This window comes from Haemaphysalis longicornis, unplaced genomic scaffold, assembly GCF_048455015.1.
Source record: "Haemaphysalis longicornis isolate Haplotype H1 unplaced genomic scaffold, Haemaphysalis longicornis Haplotype H1 scaffold_43, whole genome shotgun sequence".
NCBI lineage: Eukaryota > Metazoa > Arthropoda > Arachnida > Ixodida > Ixodidae > Haemaphysalis > Haemaphysalis longicornis.
The window spans coordinates 1,729,352-1,753,259 of NW_027526371.1; the positions used below are offsets into that span (position 1 = coordinate 1,729,352).

Below are 23,908 nucleotides of genomic sequence, written 5' to 3' on the forward strand. Positions count from 1 at the left end.
GAAACGGAAAGCGATCGCAGAAAGGTATCAACCCTTACACCTCTTCAGACTATCACAGCATACGTAAACGGATACGTCGTAAACGGATACGTTTCTCTTGGAGCCCCGCTTATCTCCTCGGATATGAGCTGACCCACGCTCGAGCTCCTCCCTGATAACCTGGTCACGCGCAACAGTGCCAGTCAACACCATCTAGATAAGGAAGTCTAGCTGCACACTGTTTGATGAACCCCCCTGTTTCTCGTCAAATAACCGACGTTGGTCGTGTTCTAATACATTTATTGACCCCATTTTATATTAAAGACACAAAGAAGTTCGACAGACATGCCCAGCGCCGTACTTTTATTACACCCAGATAAAGCTTTCTTCGCGAGGAGGTGTTCATACCACGGCATGGGGGTAGGTATGTTTACTTACTGCGTACATCTATTATCACCCACCTGCACCGGCTGTGGTCTAGGCTCTTTTTGTATGTTATATTAGGCATATAATCCACTCAATGGCAGCCGACGTTAAGAGTTTTCTACGTGCTATGACGTTTGCAGTGCACTAAAGTGTTAAAATTAAATTCATGTGTCAAAGCTCGGACAAAAATTCTCCATGAGTAATGAAATCAGCTGATTAGTTTCTTTAAGTAGATTTTAACAAGGGCCATTACACAGGCCTTTCTTTTTTGGTTGGAGTTACTACAGCTCACCAAAAAAATGGCAAGTACCAGTTTTTGCCTTGGCAATCACAAAATGTTGGCTTATTCATACGGACTCTGAAGAGAGAAAGAGAGAGAGAGAGAGAGAGAGAGAGAGAGCTCTTTATTAGATGTAAGCAGAGAGGTTTGCCGGCATGTTCCCGCCTACATGCTACTCTGCGGGGATGGGGAGAAGGGAGTAAAGGCCCTAAAAGAAATAGGGCAGAAGAAATGGGGAAAAAGAAGAGAGTAAAAGAAAAAGTGAACACGAAGCTTTGCGTGGTGACGTAAAAGTCCACACGATATCTCACAGGTAAAGTTCTAAATTGTCTCTGCGACGCCGCTTCCGTGTAAATAGTCAAATAAAGCAACGAACACTTTTCTCTGGGACGATGGAGAGGGCCAGGGTCCAAGGAGACCTTTAAGACTCTGAACGATTTCAACAAAACCATTATTCCCTTCGTATTCGCTTCTAAAGCAATAACCACCAACTCGACTAGCGTATCTCTTTCAGGAAATTTAGAACACAAACCTGTCTAATGTTCTTCAAAAACTTACTTTCAAACAAGAAGATCACCCCTGAGAGAGTTACACTTCAAGGGTCGCCGCGTTAAGACTGCAAACACTTCATCTGTCCTGCAAGTCCCAAGTGTCCAACCCAACGGCAAACATCGCGCTTCCCTTTTCTGCTTAGTAACATTGCAGAACACAAGCGGAACTAAAGTCATGCATTTCACGGAGAGTATTGTAAGATTCCACCACCACCGTCGAATCACGAATGTTACCTCAAGCTTCCACAGACACGGAGACTGCCGTCATCTCGGAAAACTATAACCACATACTCAGTGAATAGTGCACACACACGCATACATACATACATACATACATACATACATACATACATACATACATACATACATACATACATACATACATACATACATACATATATATACATGCATGCATGCATCCATACATGCATAATCATAGTTGCTCATCTGGATGTGTCCCAAAAGAAGAGACGAGGAGACACCTATATCATTTCAAACAGCCAAGACAACAAAAATCACTTATCCTTTGGCAAATATGTCTTTATTGTTTTTTGAACAGATAGTACAGTGGCGTGCGAACTACAGACTACAAGCTCCCAAGCATCGCGAGTAACAACTGGTAAACAGGTACGCAAGCCAAAACGCTTTAATATGCCAGAAGTTGATTCTGACACTCGCCAACAGCATACACACAGTATACGGGATGGTATGTTCATACTGCTGACGCAAATAGACGCAAGGAATGGCTCTGAGACATCAGATGGCGTCAATGATTACAAATGTTGCAATTGCGACAACAGTCCGAATCGCGCGTGATGCAGCGAATAACCACGAGCGCGATATGCTAGTCCGCACGCGTCATTCCGAAATACAACAATGAAATATAAAATTCTAAAGAGATATTTTTTTAACAGGTAGGCACGCTCCATCTTGAACAAATTTTCTATCCTGTACCGAGAAAACAATTACGCTAGTGTGTTTATTAGATCTAAAATCGCCTTATATCTATTTACGCTGCTAAAACGAGCAACAAGCTGCCAACACAAACAATCAATGCATTATACAATGATAGCAGATAAATATATGGAACAAAAACAAGCCTAAAATATGAATAGTCCTCAGTATTTCGAAAAGAGGCAAATGACAGCTAGACATGGCATAAATCGAGATATACATTCAGAAAATATGAACGGACGCAGGCGTGCGTTCAGATTAAGGAAAAAACAAGGGCTGAAATGCCCTAATCAGTTGCGCCTAGAAGCTTCGAACTTCAGCAGTGGTCGCTGTTTCAAGCTCCCCAACGCAGAAGTACACCCCCTCAGGCTTCCAGGGCAGGGCTGATGTATAGTGAAAATATTGAAAACACGTCCATCAGCGAAACCGGGAGTTTTTAGTACTTGGTTATGTGGAACCATCGTTAAAAGAGAATAAGGGGTAAGGCTGTCTGTGGCATATAAAACCACTCCTTCCAGGAGCAGTTAGGGGCGAGTGGTGTTAAAGTCGCGAAATGAATTCTGGATGCGGAGTGACGGAATGGAATGCGTTGGGTAGAGTCATTCAAAGGGGGAATTTGAATGGCTGGTGTTTCGTACACTTTGTTCTGGTGGACGCACATGGAAATAAAAACACAAGAAATCATTAAGTTTTCAACAAATGCAAGTGAAAAATTTTGAGAACAATTTCAAATGTTTATTTCGAAGTCCTATAGAGTGTACAGTGCTAGGAAAATTATTCTAACTGAAAGCACGCGCGCGAGGCTTATGTGACGGGAGCTCAACAGTCCCGTTCGAAAAACAAGTTCGGGTAAATTATTAGACAAAGGCAAGAACAAAAGAAACTGCACATGACACAATCGTTTGCAAAATATGAAGAGTTACGAAACCATGCACTGTGGCGATACCTAGAATAAACTGAATGTTTTAATGTTGTTTTTAAGTATGCTATGCTACTGTATGAGTATGGGCGTATAAGGTCTCACAAGAGTGTAAATAGAGGAGGAAAGAAAGCCCGTACTGGCCAGCAGCAGCGCTGTTGTGCAGTAGCAAAGAACCACAATTGATTTGACAGTATGCCTTTCAGCGTTAGCGAGGAACTGTTAAGAAAACAGCCTTGAAAATTAGCAGATGCTACCGGTGATACCTTAAACTTCACCGAGTTGGGAAATTAACAACAGCGTGTTCTGTTCTGGTCATGTGTTCTGACGTTGAACCGTATAAGGCGCTTTTGGTAACAACGTGAGAGGAAGGTATTTCGTAGCAGGCGTAAAAAAATGGTATGGAGGGGACGTGGCCATAAATAGAGGGAAAAGATATTTTGACGAGGCAAGATGCGCGTAGAAAGCAGACAGACGGTAAAATAACGACGCGTATACCTCATAGTTTTCCTCGTAAGTGAACTTCCCCTGAGGTTAGTGTTGTTAAGCTCACACGGTGAGGAACAAAGGTAGGACATATAACAAGTCACAGACGGGACAACATCACTCCAAGGTTTCCACGTGAAGTATAAACAAATGCACAAACACCAGTGTGGCAAATAAAGTAATTTTCATAAATATCTTATTTATTCATGTTCGTTGGCTCACGTAGTTTGCAGTCAAATGGCAAAACTACAATTTTACGTCATCTTCGTGGTATTTGCCCTGTGTATGATATTACTCACCAGACTAAGCGTGAAGTTGATTTTATATGACACGCAGGCGAACCGACATTAAACACGAACGCAGACAAAGGCGCAGTATAAAGAAAGGATACCGAAGCAAAGTACAGGGACAGGACACACATCGGGAGAGGAATAATTGTTACCACAAACATCCACCAAAAAAGAAGGGACATCAGCACCGACAGAACTTCCATTTATGAATATTGGTAGAATTACAACACAAGTAACAAGAGTAAGCACTCAAAGTATGGAAAGAAGCTATGCAAGGCACCTGTAATTATGTCCAATGCATGTCGTAGTAGTGGCGTTAAATAATTGTGAAGAATGAAACATGAACTCGAAAATTCTAATATCCGCCAAGCAAAACAACTCTTAGGTGTAAGCGCTAGCATTGTTGTGCATCCAAAATAATTGTAATAACGTGTTTTACGTGATCGCTCACAGTTTGCCACAAGCACCCCAATATTAAGCCACCTGAGATTACGTAGTCGCCTAGTTTGCCCCAAGCACCCCAATAGTAGGCACATCTGAGATTACGTTATCGCCCACAGTTTGCCTCAAGCACACCATTATTAAGCCATCTGAGATTACAAAATCGCGCACAGTTGGCCCCAAGCGCACCAATGTTGAGCCATCTGAGATTACGTAATCACATAGAGTTTGCCCCAATCACCTCATTATTAGGCTCATCTGAGATTACCTTATCGCTTACAGTTTGCCCCAGCACCCCAATATTGAGTACATCTGAGATTACATAATCACCTTCAGTTTGTCCCAATTAGACTCATATATTAAGCACATCTGAGATTACGTAATCGCCTAAAGTTTGCCCCAAGCACTTCGTATTACATAACTTAAGCTCTGGCGTACTCAACGAGCGATATAAGCGTTGCACGCAGAGCGCACCTGAACGAGCCCTGCTGGTAATGTGTTTTATTGTTATCTATGAAGCAGTAGTCAAGCGCTATTCGGGTAACTAACAAAACAAGAAACTAAGTTTCCGCAGAAGCTAGAAGGCAAGTTTACATTTTCAATGGTAATATGGCAATAGCTCGCGCTAGCGCAAGGCACCATCGAACACCATGTGGTTTCAAGGCGTTCAGCACGAGTCGTTAATCGTGGTGGTCGTTTTGGTGCGCACCCCTTCATACGAAGCAGCACGCACAGGGTACACAACATTGTGTGCATGTGATTTTGTTTTTTACAACAGCAGCTACCAATGCAACACCCAACTTTTTTTTTGTGGCACGCACCGCCCTATCCTTTCCAACACTGCTGGTCATCATAGTAACGTAAAAGCAGACACATCAGGTTGCAAGCTCGTGGTACCAATCAGCTGCTGAAAAAGGCTTATACAGGCCGTTGCACATTCACAATGGACCCTTGCAGGAGGACATTACCAACATGGGATTAGCGTAAGAAGCTCAATGAACGAGTGCACTAATCCTTACAGATAGTGCATCGGTTTGCAAAGCGCCTTCTTTTTGAATGATCTATGGCGTCGCCGATGGCCCTCCGTGTCCGTCGCCTACCGACGTCGTCCCTGCTTGTATGCGTCCGCCCGCCGCACGTCGTCCTCGGTGAGGAAAGGCGCGTTCTCGACGCCTATGTACGCGTTCACGTAGTAGAAGTCGGGCGCACTGTTGCACGGCACGGCGTCCTCCGGGAAGGCGCACGTCAACGACAGCTGGTCGAAAACGGTCTGGTTGCCGCACATGAAGCTATAGTGCTGGAAGTCGGCAGCGCCGTCCGGCCGGGTCACCTGCGATTGACAAGAAAGTTTGTCGGCCGCGAAAACTAATGCATGATGGATGCGTCAATGTCTGCTGTCCTGGGTGTTGCATTCGGGCTTCGCAGTAACGTCTGGCATTTGAGATAAATGGAGTTCGTAGGCACAAGAAAGAGCACAGACGATGACCGCCAACCCCCCATTGCTACCACGGGCATTAGGCTGTCTCCTTTCAATCATCTTGTAAGTGTAGCGCTGCTCGACATCTGGTTTTCTCAAATTACCTTCACGCCATTCATCCGTTATATCTGTATGAATGGCACATGCGAAGAACTCGGAACTCCAATGTTTGGGCGTTATTATTGGGAACAATTGTTTGGCTGAACCGGGTTGCTGCTTTTGTCTAGTGTCTTAGACTGCGACGGCGGTGCTCTCACGAGTGTTGCAACCACTCCGGACGCTGCATGCACTGATGCCACGAGAGGTATAATTTTCTAATATGTCCAAATCTGTCGTTCACCAATTCAATTCAAAGTTTGAAGGGTCAAACGACTCCTCAGCGCGTTGCGCCATTTTTTTTTTTGCTGGCGTAATAATTGCGTACTGGCCATCCTGGTCAGCTGTAGTTCGTCATACACACCCCGAAAGGCATCATACGATTGATTGTGCATCTTTTCCGTGGTTGAGACCGCGAGACCACTTACCCCCAGTAATAGAATCAGGCAATAGCGTACTGAGGAAAAAAATCATGCAGTTGTTGAAAGCTGACATATGCGATTCTTAGCATTTGACGGGACTTGGCTTGAACAAACTACAAGGTACCGCGGGAAAAGAATTCCCCAGTTCGAAACTGCAATAAACTCAAGCCAACTGAACCAATTTAGTGTTGAGAAAACGAGTGCTGGTTGTACCCTTTTATTCTTTGTTGTCACACACGTTGTGAACATTCACTATATATTCTTATCCACTTGGAGTAAATGCAATCCTTAAGGGTGCTCTTTGCCATTCTGCACAATCCTATGCAAGCTTGTGCCGAATCTACTTATTCAAAGACAACCGTAGCGATCCGCAGCGAACAAGACCGGTATGCGTCGTTCATAATGAACAGACATCCTAGAAGAGCCAATGCCATCAGATAATCAAGAGTCGCGCTAATCATAGGCGCTATGTGCGCACAGATGGGTACAAATGGGCGCAGAAATATATAACCACGCCATAGAAAGTACTTAAGAAACTGAGACGTCCAAACTATAATTTGTTTAACTGAAGTCCGATTAATAAGGTTAAGTGCTCCTTTGACAGCTCTGCAAACATCTTGTTTGAGTAAAGGTGTCGTTCTAGTGCGCACAATTCGTTCAATGGAAGCTTTAAATTGCAGTAGAAGGAATTCAAGTCGGTGGTGGTTCTCACCTGGTGGCAGACGTGGTACACCTGGCAGTTGTTCTGCACGTCGGCGTAGTAGCCCTCACCCTGACACCTGAAGCTGGTCGACAGTGGAGCGTACAGCAGCAGCTCCGAACCAGCCGGCAGCTCGTACGCCTGGCGCTTGGAGCGCTGGGCGAGAGAAGATACCTCATTATATATACCCGAATGTGTCGCAAACAGGGCATCGTGAAGCCGTTGGGACGCTGCACCACACTTCATATCTTGGATCACACGCTACTGATGTATTGTGCAGTACCTATGACACAGCTAGCAATATTTTCCTTATTGCTTTGAGAGTACTCAAACGGATGTTGAATGTACCTCGGTACTCACCCACAGCGTTGCGCTGACTATCCTCAACTGCCTATAAAGCACATGGAGAAACCTGCCGCAATAAAACTAATGGGATCAGGCTTATGATGGCGGGAATTGGGTGGTGGTGGGGTTATGAGAGTATAAGCGCGGTCACAGAGGTTAACGAGGTAGCGCAAGATGGAGTATCATACCATTCACTAACATTACAAAAGCATCAGGACCAGATAAATTAATGTTCGTAACGGAGCTAAGTGCATTGAATTTTTATTTTGTTCTTTATTCTGTTAACATTTTGTTTACCCATTGTTCTTTCCGCCCTTTCTATCAACAATCATATTAATGCTGAATGACTGCGCAAGAAATGCTCAGCTAATGAAGTAGAATTATGGCAACTAGACTGTAGTGCACCGAGTATAGTTTGTATTCTGATGTCATGCCTTGGCTTTTTTTGTTAGCGAGGATATATTACTTGTCAGCGAGTTGCATATGCATAATTATCATGTGCCGCTCTCGACATTGCATGCAAAACTGATGCTTTCATTGTTTATATAGCTTTTCTAGGTGCGATGTCAGGCGATTGTGAAAAGGTTATTGGTTAGCCTACCTGAACAGACCATCACTCTAAATCCTTGAATTGTGTATTACTAGAGTCCATTAATGCTTTGAAGGACTCTGGTATTACTTAAGTGTTTTCTAACCCTGCTATTTTGGGAGTTTTTACTGGGCCATAATTGACCTTTCCCTATATTTTCACTGCTTCCTGTTTAAATCAATCTATGCTGAAGGCAGGTTAACGGCAGAATAATATAGCAACTGCTTGTTTGATCTATAACGATAAAACAAAGCGGTATTCTGTAAACAAAGCTATGAATTCTTCCTATGCGCATGATATAATTTTAAAATGGAACATTATATAACCGTAAATTATTCGACTCTTGTAGTGATCATTACAAAACAAACAAAACGGAAGGAATGGGGTAAAGGAACAACGTTTTAGCGTGTTAGTTGAAAAATATCCAATTATTGTAAGCATAAAGTATTGCATTATGTTATTATTTTCAGCCTCTAGTAAGCGGCCAGCAGTTGATCGCAAATAAATAAATGAAATATTATTGCTTACACATTTTCTAGAAACGAGACAAATCAAGTTCATTACATCGAATTAAAAAATGTTTTTAAACAAGTTAAACACGTATTTGTAGTGGTTCTAAGTCCTTGTTATCTCCGTATAAAATTTTATTTGAAATACACGGGCCTAAACTACTTTGAAAAAAGTACACTCTGACAAGAGGTTAAAAGACAAACTTTCCTCGAGAGCTTATTATAGGAATTCGTTACGTCAGAGTACCGGTTGCGAACAAAATTAAATGCACATTTTTTTATATGAGGATTTCCCCAACCTGTATTAATTCACTTTCCTTGTCCCACCCGCTTCGGAAGAATACAATTATAGATTGATAAATTCATGTGCATGTAGGCTTGATGGCAGGCATGCATTTTTAAATAAGGCTGCTATGATTAATACCAATAATCTTCTTACAAATCGAAGGCTACAACAAGATGATGTTAAAAATTATCCCCTGATCTCAGTACTGATATTGTTTTCCAAAATTGCGGAACTTGTAATCTTTGAAGCCCTTTCCAATTTTCTACAAGTTAATCGAAACTGAAATGAGCAGTCTGGTTTTCATTTGGTTAGGAGTGAAATTTACTACAAGTTAAAAACAGCTAAATCCCGAACACTGAGTACATGTTTTTTCTGCATTTTCTCATATTGTAACAAAGCAGTTTATTTGCTTTGCCAATGCAGTAATGCCGAGAGCATTATCTTCATGTAACGCCCTCGGGACTGTAAGGGTTAATAAGTAAATGAAATCCGTTCAGCAAAACGTTTTCTTAGAACGCCTGAATCTTGAGGTGTGGACGGAGAAGCTAGCTTACTCATTATTATAAAATGGTTTAGCCAACCCAAGACATTGTATATTCGTTGATGAGGTAAGACTTGACGTAGGTACAGTATAATTTGGTGTTGAGCCTCTCCTTTTTTGGCTGCTGCATAAACTACGTAAAAAAAAACTTTTTAACGCCTGAACTTAACTTATACGCCGATGATGCCAACACATTTTCTCGAACACTGATAACCATTTAGCATTTAGACAGATTTCTAATTCATTGACTCACGAGCTGATGGCTCTGTTAAAAGCTAACCGACGAGATTTTGACATACAAACGGAGTTTCTGCAATTTTAGGCTAAAAATAAGCAACTAATTCAGGAAATCGACCCTAACTTTATTCACTTGAATTTCCCGCATTGACGCTTACCGATTTATTGGCCCAAACTTTCACGGTCAACTTAGCTGGACTGACCATCAGAACGAACACTCTTGACGGAAATTTCACTGTCACTTTGCGTAGGTCATTCATTCCATTATTCATAAGAAACTAGTATGCGTTTATTTATACTCCTTTTCTTCATTCTCAATGTGTGTGGTACATGCAAAAAACCTATGCGTTTAAGATATTTGTTTTATATACGTGTACACAAGGCATGCGTACCTCATTTAGGGTGAAGACTCAATAAATAATACAAGATATATAAATGTATTATCATTGTTTATATACTTTTTTCTGGGCACTACAACAAAAGTTTGGGTACAGTTATTCATAACAAAATGAAACATGCCTTTGTCGCTATTGCTAGTACATAGGTCAGTCGTAACATCGAACACAACTCAGGCTTAACTTCTCCCACTTGTTCTCCCGGAAATTAGGAACACAAATGATCGATGCCTACCATCAAGTGCTGTCAATTTGCTACTGACCGGTGCTCTGCGAGCATCTCTTCTTAGTTAGAAGAGCTCGCGAAAGCTATACGTTGTACCAGTTTGGGCGAAAAATTTGTATTCGTTTTCCTTGCATGTGTCGTATTTGTTATGCCTCTAAACTATAAAACCCTGGAACCTAATTTTTTTCGTGACATCTTAATTATAATTGTCCAAAATTATACCCGTTGATCAACGTGAACCAATCAATGTCTTTTTGCTACTCACTGGATGCCCTTGCAAAAGGCATCATTTCCTTTTTTTACATAGCATTGTTTCTCAGTATCAGCGATATAGCTTATCTTGTTTTTAGTTTGTATACTCAGCATTGATTTTTTTCTTCCTTTGCATATATTTATTATTTTTTCCTGTGTTGCCATTGATGTGTATAGAGGGGTGGGCGCCTCATCAGCAGGCATTGACTGCCTGCCTGTTTTTCCTCGTCTCGCGTGCATGCATCACGCACATGTATGGCTAAATTTCCCAGTTTTACATTCTCCAGTTTGTTCGTCTCACTCTTTGCGTGTCATTTATAAAGAATTTCGCCATATGCGCCAATTATTAATTCATTGTCCCTTGTTTATCGATAGTTTTTGTGTCCTGAAGCATCCGTCCCTCAGCATATTGAGTATGATTTAAGGAGCTCATGAAAAGTAACAGTGACCGGATAGAAAACGACGGACAGATGGCGGGTGGCACACTGTGCTTTTTTGAAGAAGGCGGAAGGGGTATTAGTGTTTCCAAAAACATCTGCGTGGACAACTGCCGAAGGGAAGAATTTTACATAAGCCCCCAAACCAAAAAGACGAGCTTGATACCGATGCGGTCATCATACGTATGGCAGAAGGGCGATCACCTTTTACAAAAGTTGTTATTTTCGAGCAAAGAGCTCTGCCACCTGCGCATTCTACAGTATACTCAGAAGATTGAATGCACCGCTTACCTTTTTGCCAGGTGTGGATGCTGTACCAATGGTCAGCAGCGCTGCTAGAACCGTTAGCTGCCAGGAGACGGGTGCCATGGCGGTTGTGGTGGTAGTGGTGGTGGCCCCTGAAATTGTACGCGTAAAAACGGGATATTTAGTTCACCTTTCGATGCAAAGTCGACGCTAATTAGCAGGCTTCGACACATTGCTATGCCTCAATGTGAAACTAACAATTTGGGGCTAAATACATTAGGCGCCCCTCAACAGCAAGGTTCATCTCTTCATTGTTTTCCGCTATGTTTGTGCTTTTAGATCCCTAACCGCGCTACGAATTGATGAAGTTAGCCGACGGGATGGCTATGACGAATATATTTTACGATTCTGGTTCCGTGAGTGTTTCCCGATTGCGTCAATCTTATTTGCAGGAGCATAAGCTTCCCTCATAAGCACAAATCGTTCATTCAGTTTCATTTGATATGAGTGGGACTCGCTACTGCAGCCTTTCCTATATTTTTACACCAACCCACCTTTTTGAATCGATAATACCAGGAACAGGAAAAGGCGGTGAGATTGGCGGCTTACAGACATTGAATTGTCAATCTTTAATGATTTCTCTTCGCCGCAAGTCAGGTTAGGTGCACGAGAGGTAAGGGTTTACAGACGAGGGGTACTCAGTGTCGAGAGCATACCGTATTTAGAGTTACAGTCCCCCGTTATCACGGCACATTCACAAAAAAGGGAAAAATGCCCGTTGGCCAGAAATGCATAACCCATCGTGTCTCTCATCGCCTTCCCTCCAATCTGCGACTCCATTCCTCATTTTCAGCTTCATATTGTGTACGTACAGCTTAATGTATCCACTACACTATCAACACGCTTGCCCCAATTGCGGAGGTAAACCGACATTATGCCATGTTACATGGAAATGTGTGGATACATGGCCAAGTAGTACAAAACCACAGGAGAAACAAAAGTGGTGGGAGGCAGCCCCTGTCAGCTCAGACCTGGAGCTTCAGAGAAAACTGATTAACCAGGCTCGAGTGTGGCAGGGTTCAACAGAGTCTTGAAATAAGTACCCCAACCACCGTTCGGCAGTGAATGTCTATTTGCATTTTTTTGCCAGTGAAGTTAAAGATGATGATAATTCTCATTGTGTAAACATCGGAGACATTGTTGCTTCTGCTGCTAGTCTTTGGCACTCAGCGCATTCTCTCAATTCTGCTTCTACTGTTATCGTTTCACCACACCTGAAAACTCAATCACTCTCTCACTCACTCACTCACTCACTCACTCACTCACTCACTCACTCACTCACTCACTCACTCACTCACTCACTCACTCACTCACTCACTCACTCACTCACTCACTCACTCGATGTTCAGCTGTAAGTAGGCGATGCATTTCAGTAACCTTGTGCGCGCGACACAGCCTCCCATGATAGGCAGTTGTAGGAGCGAACCGAATATAACACCCGGTTTTACAGCGAAGCTGTATATGGTTCAGGTGCAGGATAATTCTGAATGCGAAAGTATATGCCGCATGAGCCGTATCCCCCTTGACTGTTCACAGAGAATGGCAGGAAAGAATCTGTGCGTCATCGTTTAATTAAAACCAGTGTTGCGGAATGGGCGGCCCCATTCTATTCCAATTTCATCCCGAGGACTTATAACTTCCCGCCATTCCGTTACTTTCAATTCCGCGGAATGCCAAAATTTTGACCATTCCCATTCCCGGCGTATCCGGGAAGTTCTATTCCATTCCTGGTATTCCTCAACGTAGAAAATACCTCTTGCTGATTGGGTCGAGTTACCTAAGAACGCAACATAAAGCTGATGTCATCAAGTCCGTTGGGAACTGCCAAAATATGCATGCACGTCGCCAAGGCCGAAGGATGGTAGCAGCTTGGTGACATCTTGTGCATAGAAACACATATAAAAAAAACTGTCAAGACACCTACGCTTTCTGTTGTGGTTTGAGAATGCGTGAGCATCACTTCTTGCCAAGTTATGTCGCTGATGTGAGTGTCGCTGTTTTGTTTAGCGTTGCTATGTGTATGAAGTAGTGAAGCAACGCTAGTAGAAGACCATATCTAGACACTTTCACGATTACCACTTTTTTCCTTTCGTTTTTTTTTTCTCCTTATACTCATTCCGATGACCAAGAGCCTTCGCCAATTGCCCTTGTTACGCACGTGTTCAGACTTAACGTCAGTAACCTTATCGGTCAGCTTAACGACGTGCCAAGCAACGTCATACTGGCAGACGTCAAGCTGCGGGTACCAGTTGAAGACGTTACAGCTCAAAACGTGACGTTAGGATGAACGTCGGGCCATGGCATACCCATGTCCACCCTTATTTTTTCTCTTTTCTGAGGACACACACCACTCCATGGCCAATAAAGATTTATAATACATCATCCCCCTTTTCTGTTCGGCCGCATCTCGCGCACTAGCCAATGGGGACGTCAGCCCGGCACATGCTCACGTTCACAGCCAATAGAGACATCAGGCCAACGTATACACGCGTCTGCAACCGATTGGGGTATAAGGCCGACACAAAGCCGCTTTCGTATGCTAAATGTGCCCGCGTTCGCAGCCAACGGGAACTTCGCGCCCACGTTTATGGCTACGAGTGAAAAAACAGCGCTAAAAAGACAGGACAAGAAAGGACACAGGACCACGGCGCTGACTAACAACCCTGTGTCCTTTCTTGTCCTGTCTTTTTAGCGCTGTTTTTTTCACTCGTAATCATGAATCAACCAGCCCAAATGCGTACCTTATTACGTTTATGGCGTCACGCGGATACAGGGATCGCGCGAATTTCGCACCTGAGCTACTTGAGCGAGGCTCACGTCTAAAAAAATTAAAGTCCCTTTCTTAAGAGAAAGATGGTTAAAACGCGAAGCTTTCTGCTATGTAACCTGAGTCAAAGTCAAAGCCCAAAATCCGAACTACTTCGACAGTGTCAAAATGGCGGAATTGGATAGACGTCGACTTCATAACGCGAGGCCCCTGGGTTCGATTCCCACCACGGGAAGCGTTTTGCTTGAGGCGCTTGTGTAAAGTTAGCTTTCCGGTTGTGCGTTTTGGCCGACGAATGACGCCATCAGTGAGACACAGAGAGCTTCGCTTTAACAGGCTCCCGCGCGTGCACCCCTTCCCACTACACCGCCTGCCAACAGTTCGCGCCACACACCTGATAGCACGTGTTCTGTGCGCGAAGTGAAACTGGCAAGCGTTAAATTAAACGCGAACTTTGGAAAAAAACGCGACTTTGGAAGGAGGGACAAAGAGAGGAGAGAGGAATTTTATTGAAATGAAAAAAAAAACACAGAAAGGTCGGCCTGATGGTAATATATCTGGCCAGCTATTCTGTGTGTGGGAAGGGAAAGGGGAGGAAAGAGCGTGGATAGAGGACGAGGGAGATGAAGATGGCGGAGAAATGAATAAATGGCTATGTATAGAAGATGCCTATACCGATACTGTGCATGTGTTAAAGTTAAGCCGGACGGGCCTCAACTACAATATCTCTGAAATACCATCAAGGCATAATTGTCTGAACATTGTGAAATGGTGTGACCGCGCTGCGATTTGAATGTAATGTTTTATTTCGTCGTGCGGGTTTTTTTTTATCTAACGCTGACAGCTGGCATTTCAAAAATTGCCCATTTATGCTACTTACTAAACTGAGATCCACGGCAGCAGATGTTGGAATCTTCCTGGCGGGGCAGGGTGGCCGCGCTTGATGCTCTGTGTTTTGATATTGCGCAGCTGCGGATACGACGGCAGTCGCGCGGAGCAGTCACTTTGGTGCACCTTGGCTGCAATTATCATTTCACCTCTCTAAAGCTTCTCCTTCGGCGTATTCACTGGGAGTCCCCACTTTCATCCAGTACTTCACAGCAGCCGCCTAAAAACTACAGGCAGCAATGGGTCTTTTTGGTTGCAGTGATGCTGGTTCAAGAGCCAGCTTGGCCGTAGGTCGCAGCTTAAGATCGACACAGCTCGTTTAAAAACTCAGCTAATTCCATTCCAATTCCATTCCGCACAAAATGCGGCTAATTCTACTAAGGAATTCATCGTACTAGCGAACATTAAGACAGGGACACAGCTAAAGAGAAGACGAAACACACGCTAGAATTCTAGTCCCATCTTTAATTCTAGTCCCATCCCATTCCTTCGAGCGTAGTCTGCATTCCATTCCGAGGTAGCGAAAACGTGGAATGAATGCGGAGCTTTTCCAATTCCGTAGTGGCAACTCCGCTACACTGATTAAAACAAATCGTGCAAGGGACGGGAATCAAACACATGGCAGTGCGGTGAGAGATAAGTAGCCCGACGCCTATTCTAGGCCGACGCCACGCAGAACATAAATTTTGAGGAAATTCAAGTATTGACGAAAATGTGCCAAGCGGAGAAATACAACGCAAAGAAATTCAGCAATTCAGAGAATTGCCCACTAATGCACAGCATTCTTATGCGGCTTGTCTAGAGTGTGAGTTCTTTACAGCCAAATATGGAAAGGAGTAGCGAAAGACGTTGGGATATTTTTTTAAGGTTTCTGTTGTTTCTTTTCGCCGGTGATGTAACTTTATTACATGACAGCGATGAAGTGGCTTTACTTGGCTAATATTTATTTCCGAAGATGCTAGGCGTAGTGCGGGGGTGGTCCGATTACGCAATTTTTTATTCGTTTTTACAACGTTATTTTGCTGACTTCGGGATACTCGGCAGTCAATGCTACACATTCAAATTCCTTGGACACTTAACCTTGATTACGTGCTCCGAATGCGAAAGCAATACGACTCCATCAGGTGATACTGGTCGAAGTCTTATTTGAGTCTGCTCTTTCGTATGTGCGTGCGTCGTCCTGGTTTCATGAAGCTGCCACGATACAAATTCGTAGCTCCTCAGTAGGGGCCTGCAGTCTGGTAACCAATGAAGGCGAAGAAAAAGATGCACCACAACGTGGCAGTAAACAGGTATTTCGCCCGGGGAGGATGGGGAAGCCACACTACTTGCGAATTCAAAGCCAATATGCACTACAGGAATTTTTGTTTTTCAGCTGAGTACGCCTTGCAGCAAAGCCAACTTTCTCGAAAGCACTCGGTCGTTCCCAATCTAATATATTGTTACGGAACTCTTGAAACATTTTACATGGCAATGCACTGGATCACCTGGTAATCAAATCATAGCACTCTTCATCTATGGGAACATGCCTCATCAGTGAGCGCGCAAGGCAAGCCGAAGTGACGAGGAAGAAGTCACCCGGAGACAGACTGTCACGAGCTGCATTGTATTCCTTGGCTTTGGTCTGTTGGCATGTAGCTGTAATTATTTGTGGACAGATTGCTTATGTACATAGACTGTAAATAGTTCTAATCTGTGTCTTAACAATATCAAAGAAGGTCGTAGTACAATTCGCAGCTACATATACTCGGACATTGAGTCTCATTTGATTGTGAAAATTAGTTCACTGTGAAGTTTAAACATTTGCGATTTCCGTCTTCCGTCAATATACTTGGGCGTAGATAGAAGGCGACAAAACGCGGAAACATGCTCATACGCCGTCACTGCCAAATGAACTTCACGTTACCTCGAACAACGCCGCCTGTGCAACATTACTTGTCGCGACACACTCTTTACAATGGGAACAGTATAGACGCCTAGTTCGGCCGCTCATCGGCGGCCGAGCCGAACTACTCAACCATTTGGAAACAGTGCTGGGAGGAACACGTTACTGCGATTTATTCCAGCTTTAAACAGTCTTCGTTTAGTTGCGTCCACTGGATTAACGGCCTTGCGTCGCAACTTATGTACTCCTATCATTGCCACCAACATATAAAACGGACAGATCACAGCTCTACTCAGTTATTTTTTTTTGTTCGCAGGTACCCTCCAAACCCCGGTTTTTCAGTGCATTTTTCCTGGCAGTGTTAGGATATTCGACGCCGCCTTTTTCCAGGCAGGTCCAGTTTGCCGGCTTTTTTTCTCTGTGCATAGAAACATCTTTCGCTGCATTTTGCTTGCGTCGGAAATTCCTTATAACTTTCCATGTGTCTCCGTTTTCTGGGTTCTTGAATTTTTATGCAGGTAGTTTTCCTTCTGTTTACTGCTTTACCCAAATCTTGTAAATTATCTTGAATTATTTGCAGAATTTTCTACCTTGGTATGAAAAACAATAAAGTTCTTTAAAGCAGACAAAATAAATACATAGCAGCCACCCTACTTGGTTTTTATTTTCCTGATGTATACCTGCTCATGCTTTTTTCCTTGAAAAATGACGACATTGAGAGCAGCGTTCCTGTCTTACCCATAATGGTACTTCGGAATGTTGTAAAAATTTGTCTTTATACCCGTTATAAGCAACACTTATTTTGCCTTATAATAACTCTTCCACACTCTGCTCTTCCCTTTCTTTCGCGCCGAAGCACGCCTGGACTACGAGGGCTAGGGATTAATTTAGGCCCCTTGAACATGCTAACATGCACGAACGTATTCGCGTGAGAGTATTCGTTTCACGCCTTCATGGAAAAACGGCCGCGCGGCCGGTATCGAAGCCGCGCCTTTGAGCTCAGCGGCACGACGCCTTAGCCACTGAACCACCACGGCGGGTCACACTCTGCCTTGTGAGCCCCACTGTGTTAGTTTTCACTCCGTCAAAAGTGGTGACACACCGTGTGATTTTGCCCTGATGAATTCAGGCGTTCATTCTATCCACACGGAAAACAAGCGCAGCTCGTCAAGCGTGTTCTTAAAGAAAGTGTGAGCGATGAGCGCAGCTCGTCCGGAATAATGACGGTATATAACCGCCAGACGGGACAAGCTCGTTTGTTGCTCACCGTTTTTGCAATCGAAGAGAAATGGTGGAATGAGTCAATCGAAAAAAAGCTCTTCGAGGGGAGCCTTTTTTTTCGTTGAGTTTCCTGCACTGTGATTTAAAATGAGTAGCTTGGTCGCGGCTTAAAGCGATTCTTCAACACTTCCGTTAAACGCTTTCACTCTTTCCTTCGCGCCTGGAAGCACTACGAAAGCTTCGGCAGCGCGGAGCGGCACTGCACGATTTGCTCGTCGTGGCAGATACGCCTTCCGTTTATGCTTTTCTTTTGTGGCTTGTTTTTTTTCGATGTGGCTATCGAATGCGTTTGTTGCTGAAAATGAAGGCGAGACGGGGCCAATAGCCGCCACACCCGCTGTAATGTCGTAATTCCAGCTGTCGAAGAACACGAAGACTGGGAACGAGAGAAAAATCTTTTTAGCGTCTTTTTAAAGTTATCTGACGGGCATAGAACAGTAATTTTTGGCTGAAGTACTTTTCGACCCCGTAATCGAACTACTGGATGAGTTGGTTGACTAGGCTCTGCAAGAATTTAAGATTTCCAAAAAAAGTTGAAAAGGTGTTTCAGGGTCCCTTTAAGAACCAGGTCAATCCGAACGGAGAAGCAGCGGTAGCCCGCGGCTTTATGAAATGAGAGGATGCCATCAATTTTTAAAGACGACAGTCTTTCTTGGGCTACTTAAACCCAGAAATTTTGGTCTGTCTGTATGTCTGTATGTCCGTCGGTCCGTCTGTCTGTCTGTGACTCGATTCAGCCACCCGGCCAAAGCAAAACAATGCCTGCGCAATCGTCTTATATAGTCACAGCTAAAAATACCCGTCTATGTCCGGTGTAATGCGCATACTTGTCAACATTGTTGAAGAAGGACAAGACATTACGCAAATATGAGACAACAAATCAATACAGAAGTGATATTTGCAGTGTTCCTTTATAAAAAATCAAACATGCTGGACTTTTGCGAAATTAAATACTTCATCAACTGCACAAAAAGAATTCACTCCGCCGTCGCCTGCTGTCGCCCGCGCCACTACAGCTTCTGGCGCCATTTTAAGAAATCAACCGGCACAGTTACGCAAGGTTCCACTAGATAGGTTTCACGTTCTGCTTGCAACGCACGTGGAGTAGGGAAACGTGGTTCTATAAACGTTGAAGTAGGGCGCCTCGATGAACGCTCGTCTTCACCGTACGGCAGCGTTTGCATCGAGACACCCGGTTTGGAGCAGTGGAACGCGGGAAATTTAAAATGATTTAAGCAAACATTTGGCGTATTTACCTTGGGAGCAGCGCGACGCAAGAGGAACAACATGAGAGGTGAGCGGGAAAGCGAAGGGATGCAAAAGCCGATAAAGACTATCGTCTTTTGACGGCATTTGCAACGAAAGGAGCAGATACGCGGCCAATTTTTCTCTTCTTTTCTATATCGGCTTGAGTAACGTTTTTTCTGCTCCTCCAGCCCGCTAAGGTGACTTCTCCCATTCTATGAAAAAAAAAAAACGCGCGAATTGCCGTGTTTATTCATATTTTAGCAGATTACTACGGAAAACAGGCTTCAAACCGCGTTAAGTCTTGGAAATACTAGCTTGCTTCGACTGCAATGTGATGTTCCCGCGGGATGTCCAGAACGGTGACTTCTAAAGATTGAGAAACACTGTGAACATTGGCTGCTGCTTCCGGAAAAGTCTACTATGTTTGAGTTCAACTGCGTGACATTGTTTATCTATATTACTAGTGGGTTATACATCCTTTCTTCCAGAGACCACCTTGACACAGGAAACGGGTTCGCAAAATGAATAGCCCATTTTTGAAGAATACAATGTTGGCAATACGTCTTACGCAAATTTCTTGCATGACTTCGCTTTCCGCAGTAATGTGAGTACGCAAGTATGTTCAAATATATACATTTATATACAAGTAAAACTCACCTGAATATTCGGCAAGGATTTCTAAAATTCATCTTGTCCTCAAGCATTTAAATAAATTATTTTTTTTTCTGTAGTTATGACGAAAGGAAATACCTAAGCAATGGAGAAGAAGTGGTCGGTCTAATTCTGTGTGCACAGTTTCATTGGTCTCCCATGCATTTCCACTTTGTTTGCTGGTATATTTGCAGTGTCTGCTGCTGCTGTTGATGGCGCCGGTCCGTACCGTCATTCGCAATCACATTGCTACTGAAGAAACGCCTCGGTTGTTATGGTGGTTCCTGATCCTGCTCATTTATGGTTGGTGTCATGTCAACCCAAAGAACAGTACGACAAGCTAGAAAAGCCCGCACAACGGTGGCATCGCATGGAAATTGTAGTAATTGTAACAACAATTGTTCCAGACCACTGGACGTGAGCAAATAGCGTAACAAATCCCACGCATCGGCCTTGGCGATGCCGCCTCTACTGCGGCTGGTTGCGCTAACATCGTCATTATTGATGGTATATTATGAACGTTATACTTTGGTAGTACTACAGACGATCTACCACCACAAACACTACTACCACTGCTGCTACTGCTGCTGCCACTGCTTTTTTACACCCAATATCCCTGCTACTAAAAATACTCCTGCTACCACTACTATTGCTGGGGATGAATATACAATACTATATAATAGTTAATGTACTGCTACTACTTATACTACCTATAACTAATCACTACTGATTTTGTTGTTACTAACCGCCGACTGCACATCGTCCTTCCCTTCGTACACTGCACCTGTAGGCAATAGCTGTCAACTGTCAACTGCTCTCAACTACCACTACTATTCCTATGCGCCTATTGCTATGTTGTACTACGACTATTATTACTACAATATTACTCATACCGCTTTCACTTCTAGCACGACTACTACTACTACTACTACTAATAATAATAATATGTTTATTGCAATATACAAGGTATATTTGCGGGCCTGCCGAAGCCACCGGAGGCTTGAAGGGCAGTGCCCGGCAGTTGGCGGCACCGAGGCCAATCGCTTCGCCGTTACACACAGAAAAAAAATGAGAAGAAAAGAAAAAGAAAGAAATAAAATAAAAAATAAAAGAATGTGGTAAGTGAGGAGCAAATAGTTAATAGAAAAGTTCAAACAGACATTTCTTAATTAAATTTGGGCTACTGAGGGAGAAAACATCGTCTGGTAACAGATTCATTGCATGCGGGACATAAAAAGCGCGAATACGTTCCCCATACCTAGTTCGTGTCCTAGGCAAAACTATTACTACTACCACTACGATTACACTACCACCATCACCACCACCACTATACTACTACTACTACTACTACTACTACTACTACTGCTTCTTCTGCTGCCTTGGCTGTCGCCCCTACCTCGACGTCCACCTTTAGCTGTTATAACTACTGTTAGTTGCTGCTGCCGCTGCAACCATAGTAACTTGGTGTACCGAATTCAATAGCCCGGCAAAATTTCGCTATAACTGAAAATTTGATATGTGCACACGCAAAGGATTTGCAGAAACATTATGAGGCTTGCCCGAAATTATTGTTTTATTCCAGTCAAGCTACTCTACACTTATTAGCCAATCGAGTAGTGAGATTTTTACTTTATCTCATTTTGTCGTAAAAATATATACTGCACCACTTGTAATGCCCCTTGCCGTGCTAGTGGAAAATGGGCATGTCAGCTTGCCTTGTCAAAGGCGCGCGGAACCACCACTTTTCTGGTAACTAATAACAGCTACTGCCTTAAGCGCTGCGTCCGGTGACACCGCGGAGAAGAATTACCAACGAGGCAACAAATGCACACACACGAAAAAAATCAAGGCAAGGAGGTAGCCAACATGGTGTTGGTAGTGACTCTGAAAACTGTTCTTGAAACTGCCCCCCCCCCCCCCCCTCACAAAAAAAAAAATGAAAATATAGACAGCTAGTCCATTAGAAGAAAAATATTCACGGCAACACCCGTAGCTCGGTAAAGCCACCTTTTAGAGCACTTGCAGCACCTGAACTTAGGGGTATCACGAGTACCCGAAACTTCTGTTCGGTACGTCGGCAAGATTTGCAACGGCTCTATAGCCTAAGAATTCGCTATTCGAGGGAGTTCGGTATATCAGATTTTGATTCGTTTCACTTCAATGGCACTACTGTTGCTGCTTAGTTGCCCAGTTCTTTGCAGATAAGTAATTACCGTGGCAACGGTGGAAGTATGGGTGCCAAGACACAGTCCTACGAGCGGCACTGTCTTACCGTATGGATGTAAAGCAGACAAAGCAAGTCGAGTTCCTCGGACGAACTTGGTCGTTGCAAGGTAACGGGTATCCCAGGGAGCGCACTGAGCGACGAACTTCTTCGTAACGCACACAGCAACTACAGAGTGGCCCACCGGGGCCCCGCGCTTTTATGGGCCCGGAAGGAAGCGACGCCGTACAACGCCGGAAGACAATGGGACCGCGCACTCTCACTCGCGGCTTGTAGCCGGATTGGCCGAGACCCGGCGCTCGCAGTTCGTGAGGAGGAACGGACAAAAAGCTCCCGCCATCTTCTGCTTCCTTTGCCCGGTGACGTCCGCTCATCCGCTGCGTCCGAGCGCGACGCCCGCCAATGGCGACAGGGCGTTCCGAGTGACGTCACGTCACGAGTAATTTGAGGGAAGCGGACCGTTTTGTTCTTGTCGGATGCCGCTTCTCCGCTTTGTCGTTCCTCGCGCTTTCCCGTCCGCGAACGGCAGCGCTCTACTGGCCTTGAGGGGCGGAAGGAAGGCAGTAAAGGCCGATGTGTTTCGGTTTCTCTCGCTTGACCCCGCGGCGGAGTCGTGCGTGACCCGGCGGGAACGCAGCCTTGTTCTGCGTTGCCGGAGCCGTACGTCAAGGGACATGATCGCGCTGGCGCGCGCGCGCATCGCCGTCTCTGTCACGCCCGCCCCCGCCCGCGCCGTCGACCGTTATCGCGGCCTGAAAGGAAAGCGAAGAGCCCGTTGAGTAAGCGCCCGGGATTCACCGACGAACACGCCGTGAACAGGTGCGACGACAGTGCGCTGGAATTTCGGCAACGCCAGCGGTATGATTGGTGTCGTCAGGATGACTGAGATGAGGGATGGGTAAATTATGGGGTAGCGGGGTCAGCGATGTCAGTTTCCTCGGGAATAGCGGGTAAAATAAAGAAGGAAAGAACACAACTTTCGGAATTACGGTATTTGCTACGAGCTTAAGTGCAGTCAATTTACAAAATGGACAATCCGTCAGGCTCACCCTGGCAACTTGGCTGCGTGGAGATTAAAATCAGATTTATTCAAATTCCTCCCAGGCGCCGGCAAGAGCTAGAACAGCTGGAGTATCACCTGAGCAGCAAACTTTCATTTTTTATATGCTGTACTCATAAAACTGCAGTCAAAGTTGGATTAATTCCGTGTCCTAAGCCAACTTCGGTACCTCCAACACAATCTTGGGCCATTCCTGGTCTCCCAATACGGCAAGGTTATATCCCGTAAACCAGCAACTATAGGCTTGCGAGACAGCAGAAGTACGCGGTCGAGCTAAGAAGGAGCAGTGGTATTTTCAAAAATACCTTCTTCTTGCAAAATTTCTGTTAGCAACACCAGCAAAGGGCCAGTCGTAATGGCCCGCTTGCCACAGAAGGAAGGAAGACGGGAATCTTGGCGGAATTTGGCTATTATGGTATTAAAAAACGCTCTAAGTTCACGTGAATGTCGCAACGAATAGCAGACAAGGCGCGTATAAGGAGCTAAAATCATGGCAAAAAAGTTTAGCGATCACTAACGTCAAACTGGCTCCCATATACCATAAGAAAGTAACGAGGGGACAAATTGATCTTGCGAAGAGAAGATATTGCAAACGCAAAAACGTGAGTTCGCACTAGGACAATAAACCCTCCAACGCCGCAACTTCTATTGCGTATACCTTTGCGGGCCGTCCGCCTTGCTCGGAGCGAGCTCCGATGGGATGATTCTCCTAAGCCCGTGTTTATCGTGCCGTGAGTCTGATGCAGCTTCCCATGTTTTA

At 44.4% G+C, this 23,908-nt stretch overlaps 1 protein-coding gene across 1 annotated transcript; it reads right to left on the reverse strand.

Annotated features, from left to right (window-relative positions):
- Positions 1 to 1,840: 1,840 nt before the first annotated feature.
- Positions 1,841 to 22,369, reverse strand: LOC144137653 (U-scoloptoxin(01)-Cw1a-like). Its single transcript, XM_077669589.1, has 4 exons — positions 22,137 to 22,369; positions 11,130 to 11,236; positions 7,034 to 7,177; positions 1,841 to 5,656 (listed from the first exon to the last, which is right to left on the reverse strand). Exons 2-4 carry the CDS (start codon positions 11,205 to 11,207, stop codon positions 5,423 to 5,425), a joined length of 456 nt encoding a protein of 151 aa, XP_077525715.1. The 5' UTR covers positions 11,208 to 11,236; positions 22,137 to 22,369; the 3' UTR covers positions 1,841 to 5,422.
- Between the last annotated feature and the right edge of the window lie 1,539 nt (positions 22,370 to 23,908).

What these genes read in the sequence shown, in the direction of transcription:
- LOC144137653 (XM_077669589.1), bottom strand. Translation starts at nt 11,207, where the DNA reads ATGGCACCCGTCTCCTGGCAGCTAACGGTTCTAGCAGCGCTGCTGACC. An exon ending in CATCCACACCTGGCAAAAAG is followed by an intron (nt 7,178 to 11,129) that starts GTAAGCGGTGCA and finishes TCTCTCGCCCAG; the next exon opens with CGCTCCAAGCGCCAGGCGTA. An exon ending in TGTACCACGTCTGCCACCAG is followed by an intron (nt 5,657 to 7,033) that starts GTGAGAACCACC and finishes TGTCAATCGCAG; the next exon opens with GTGACCCGGCCGGACGGCGC.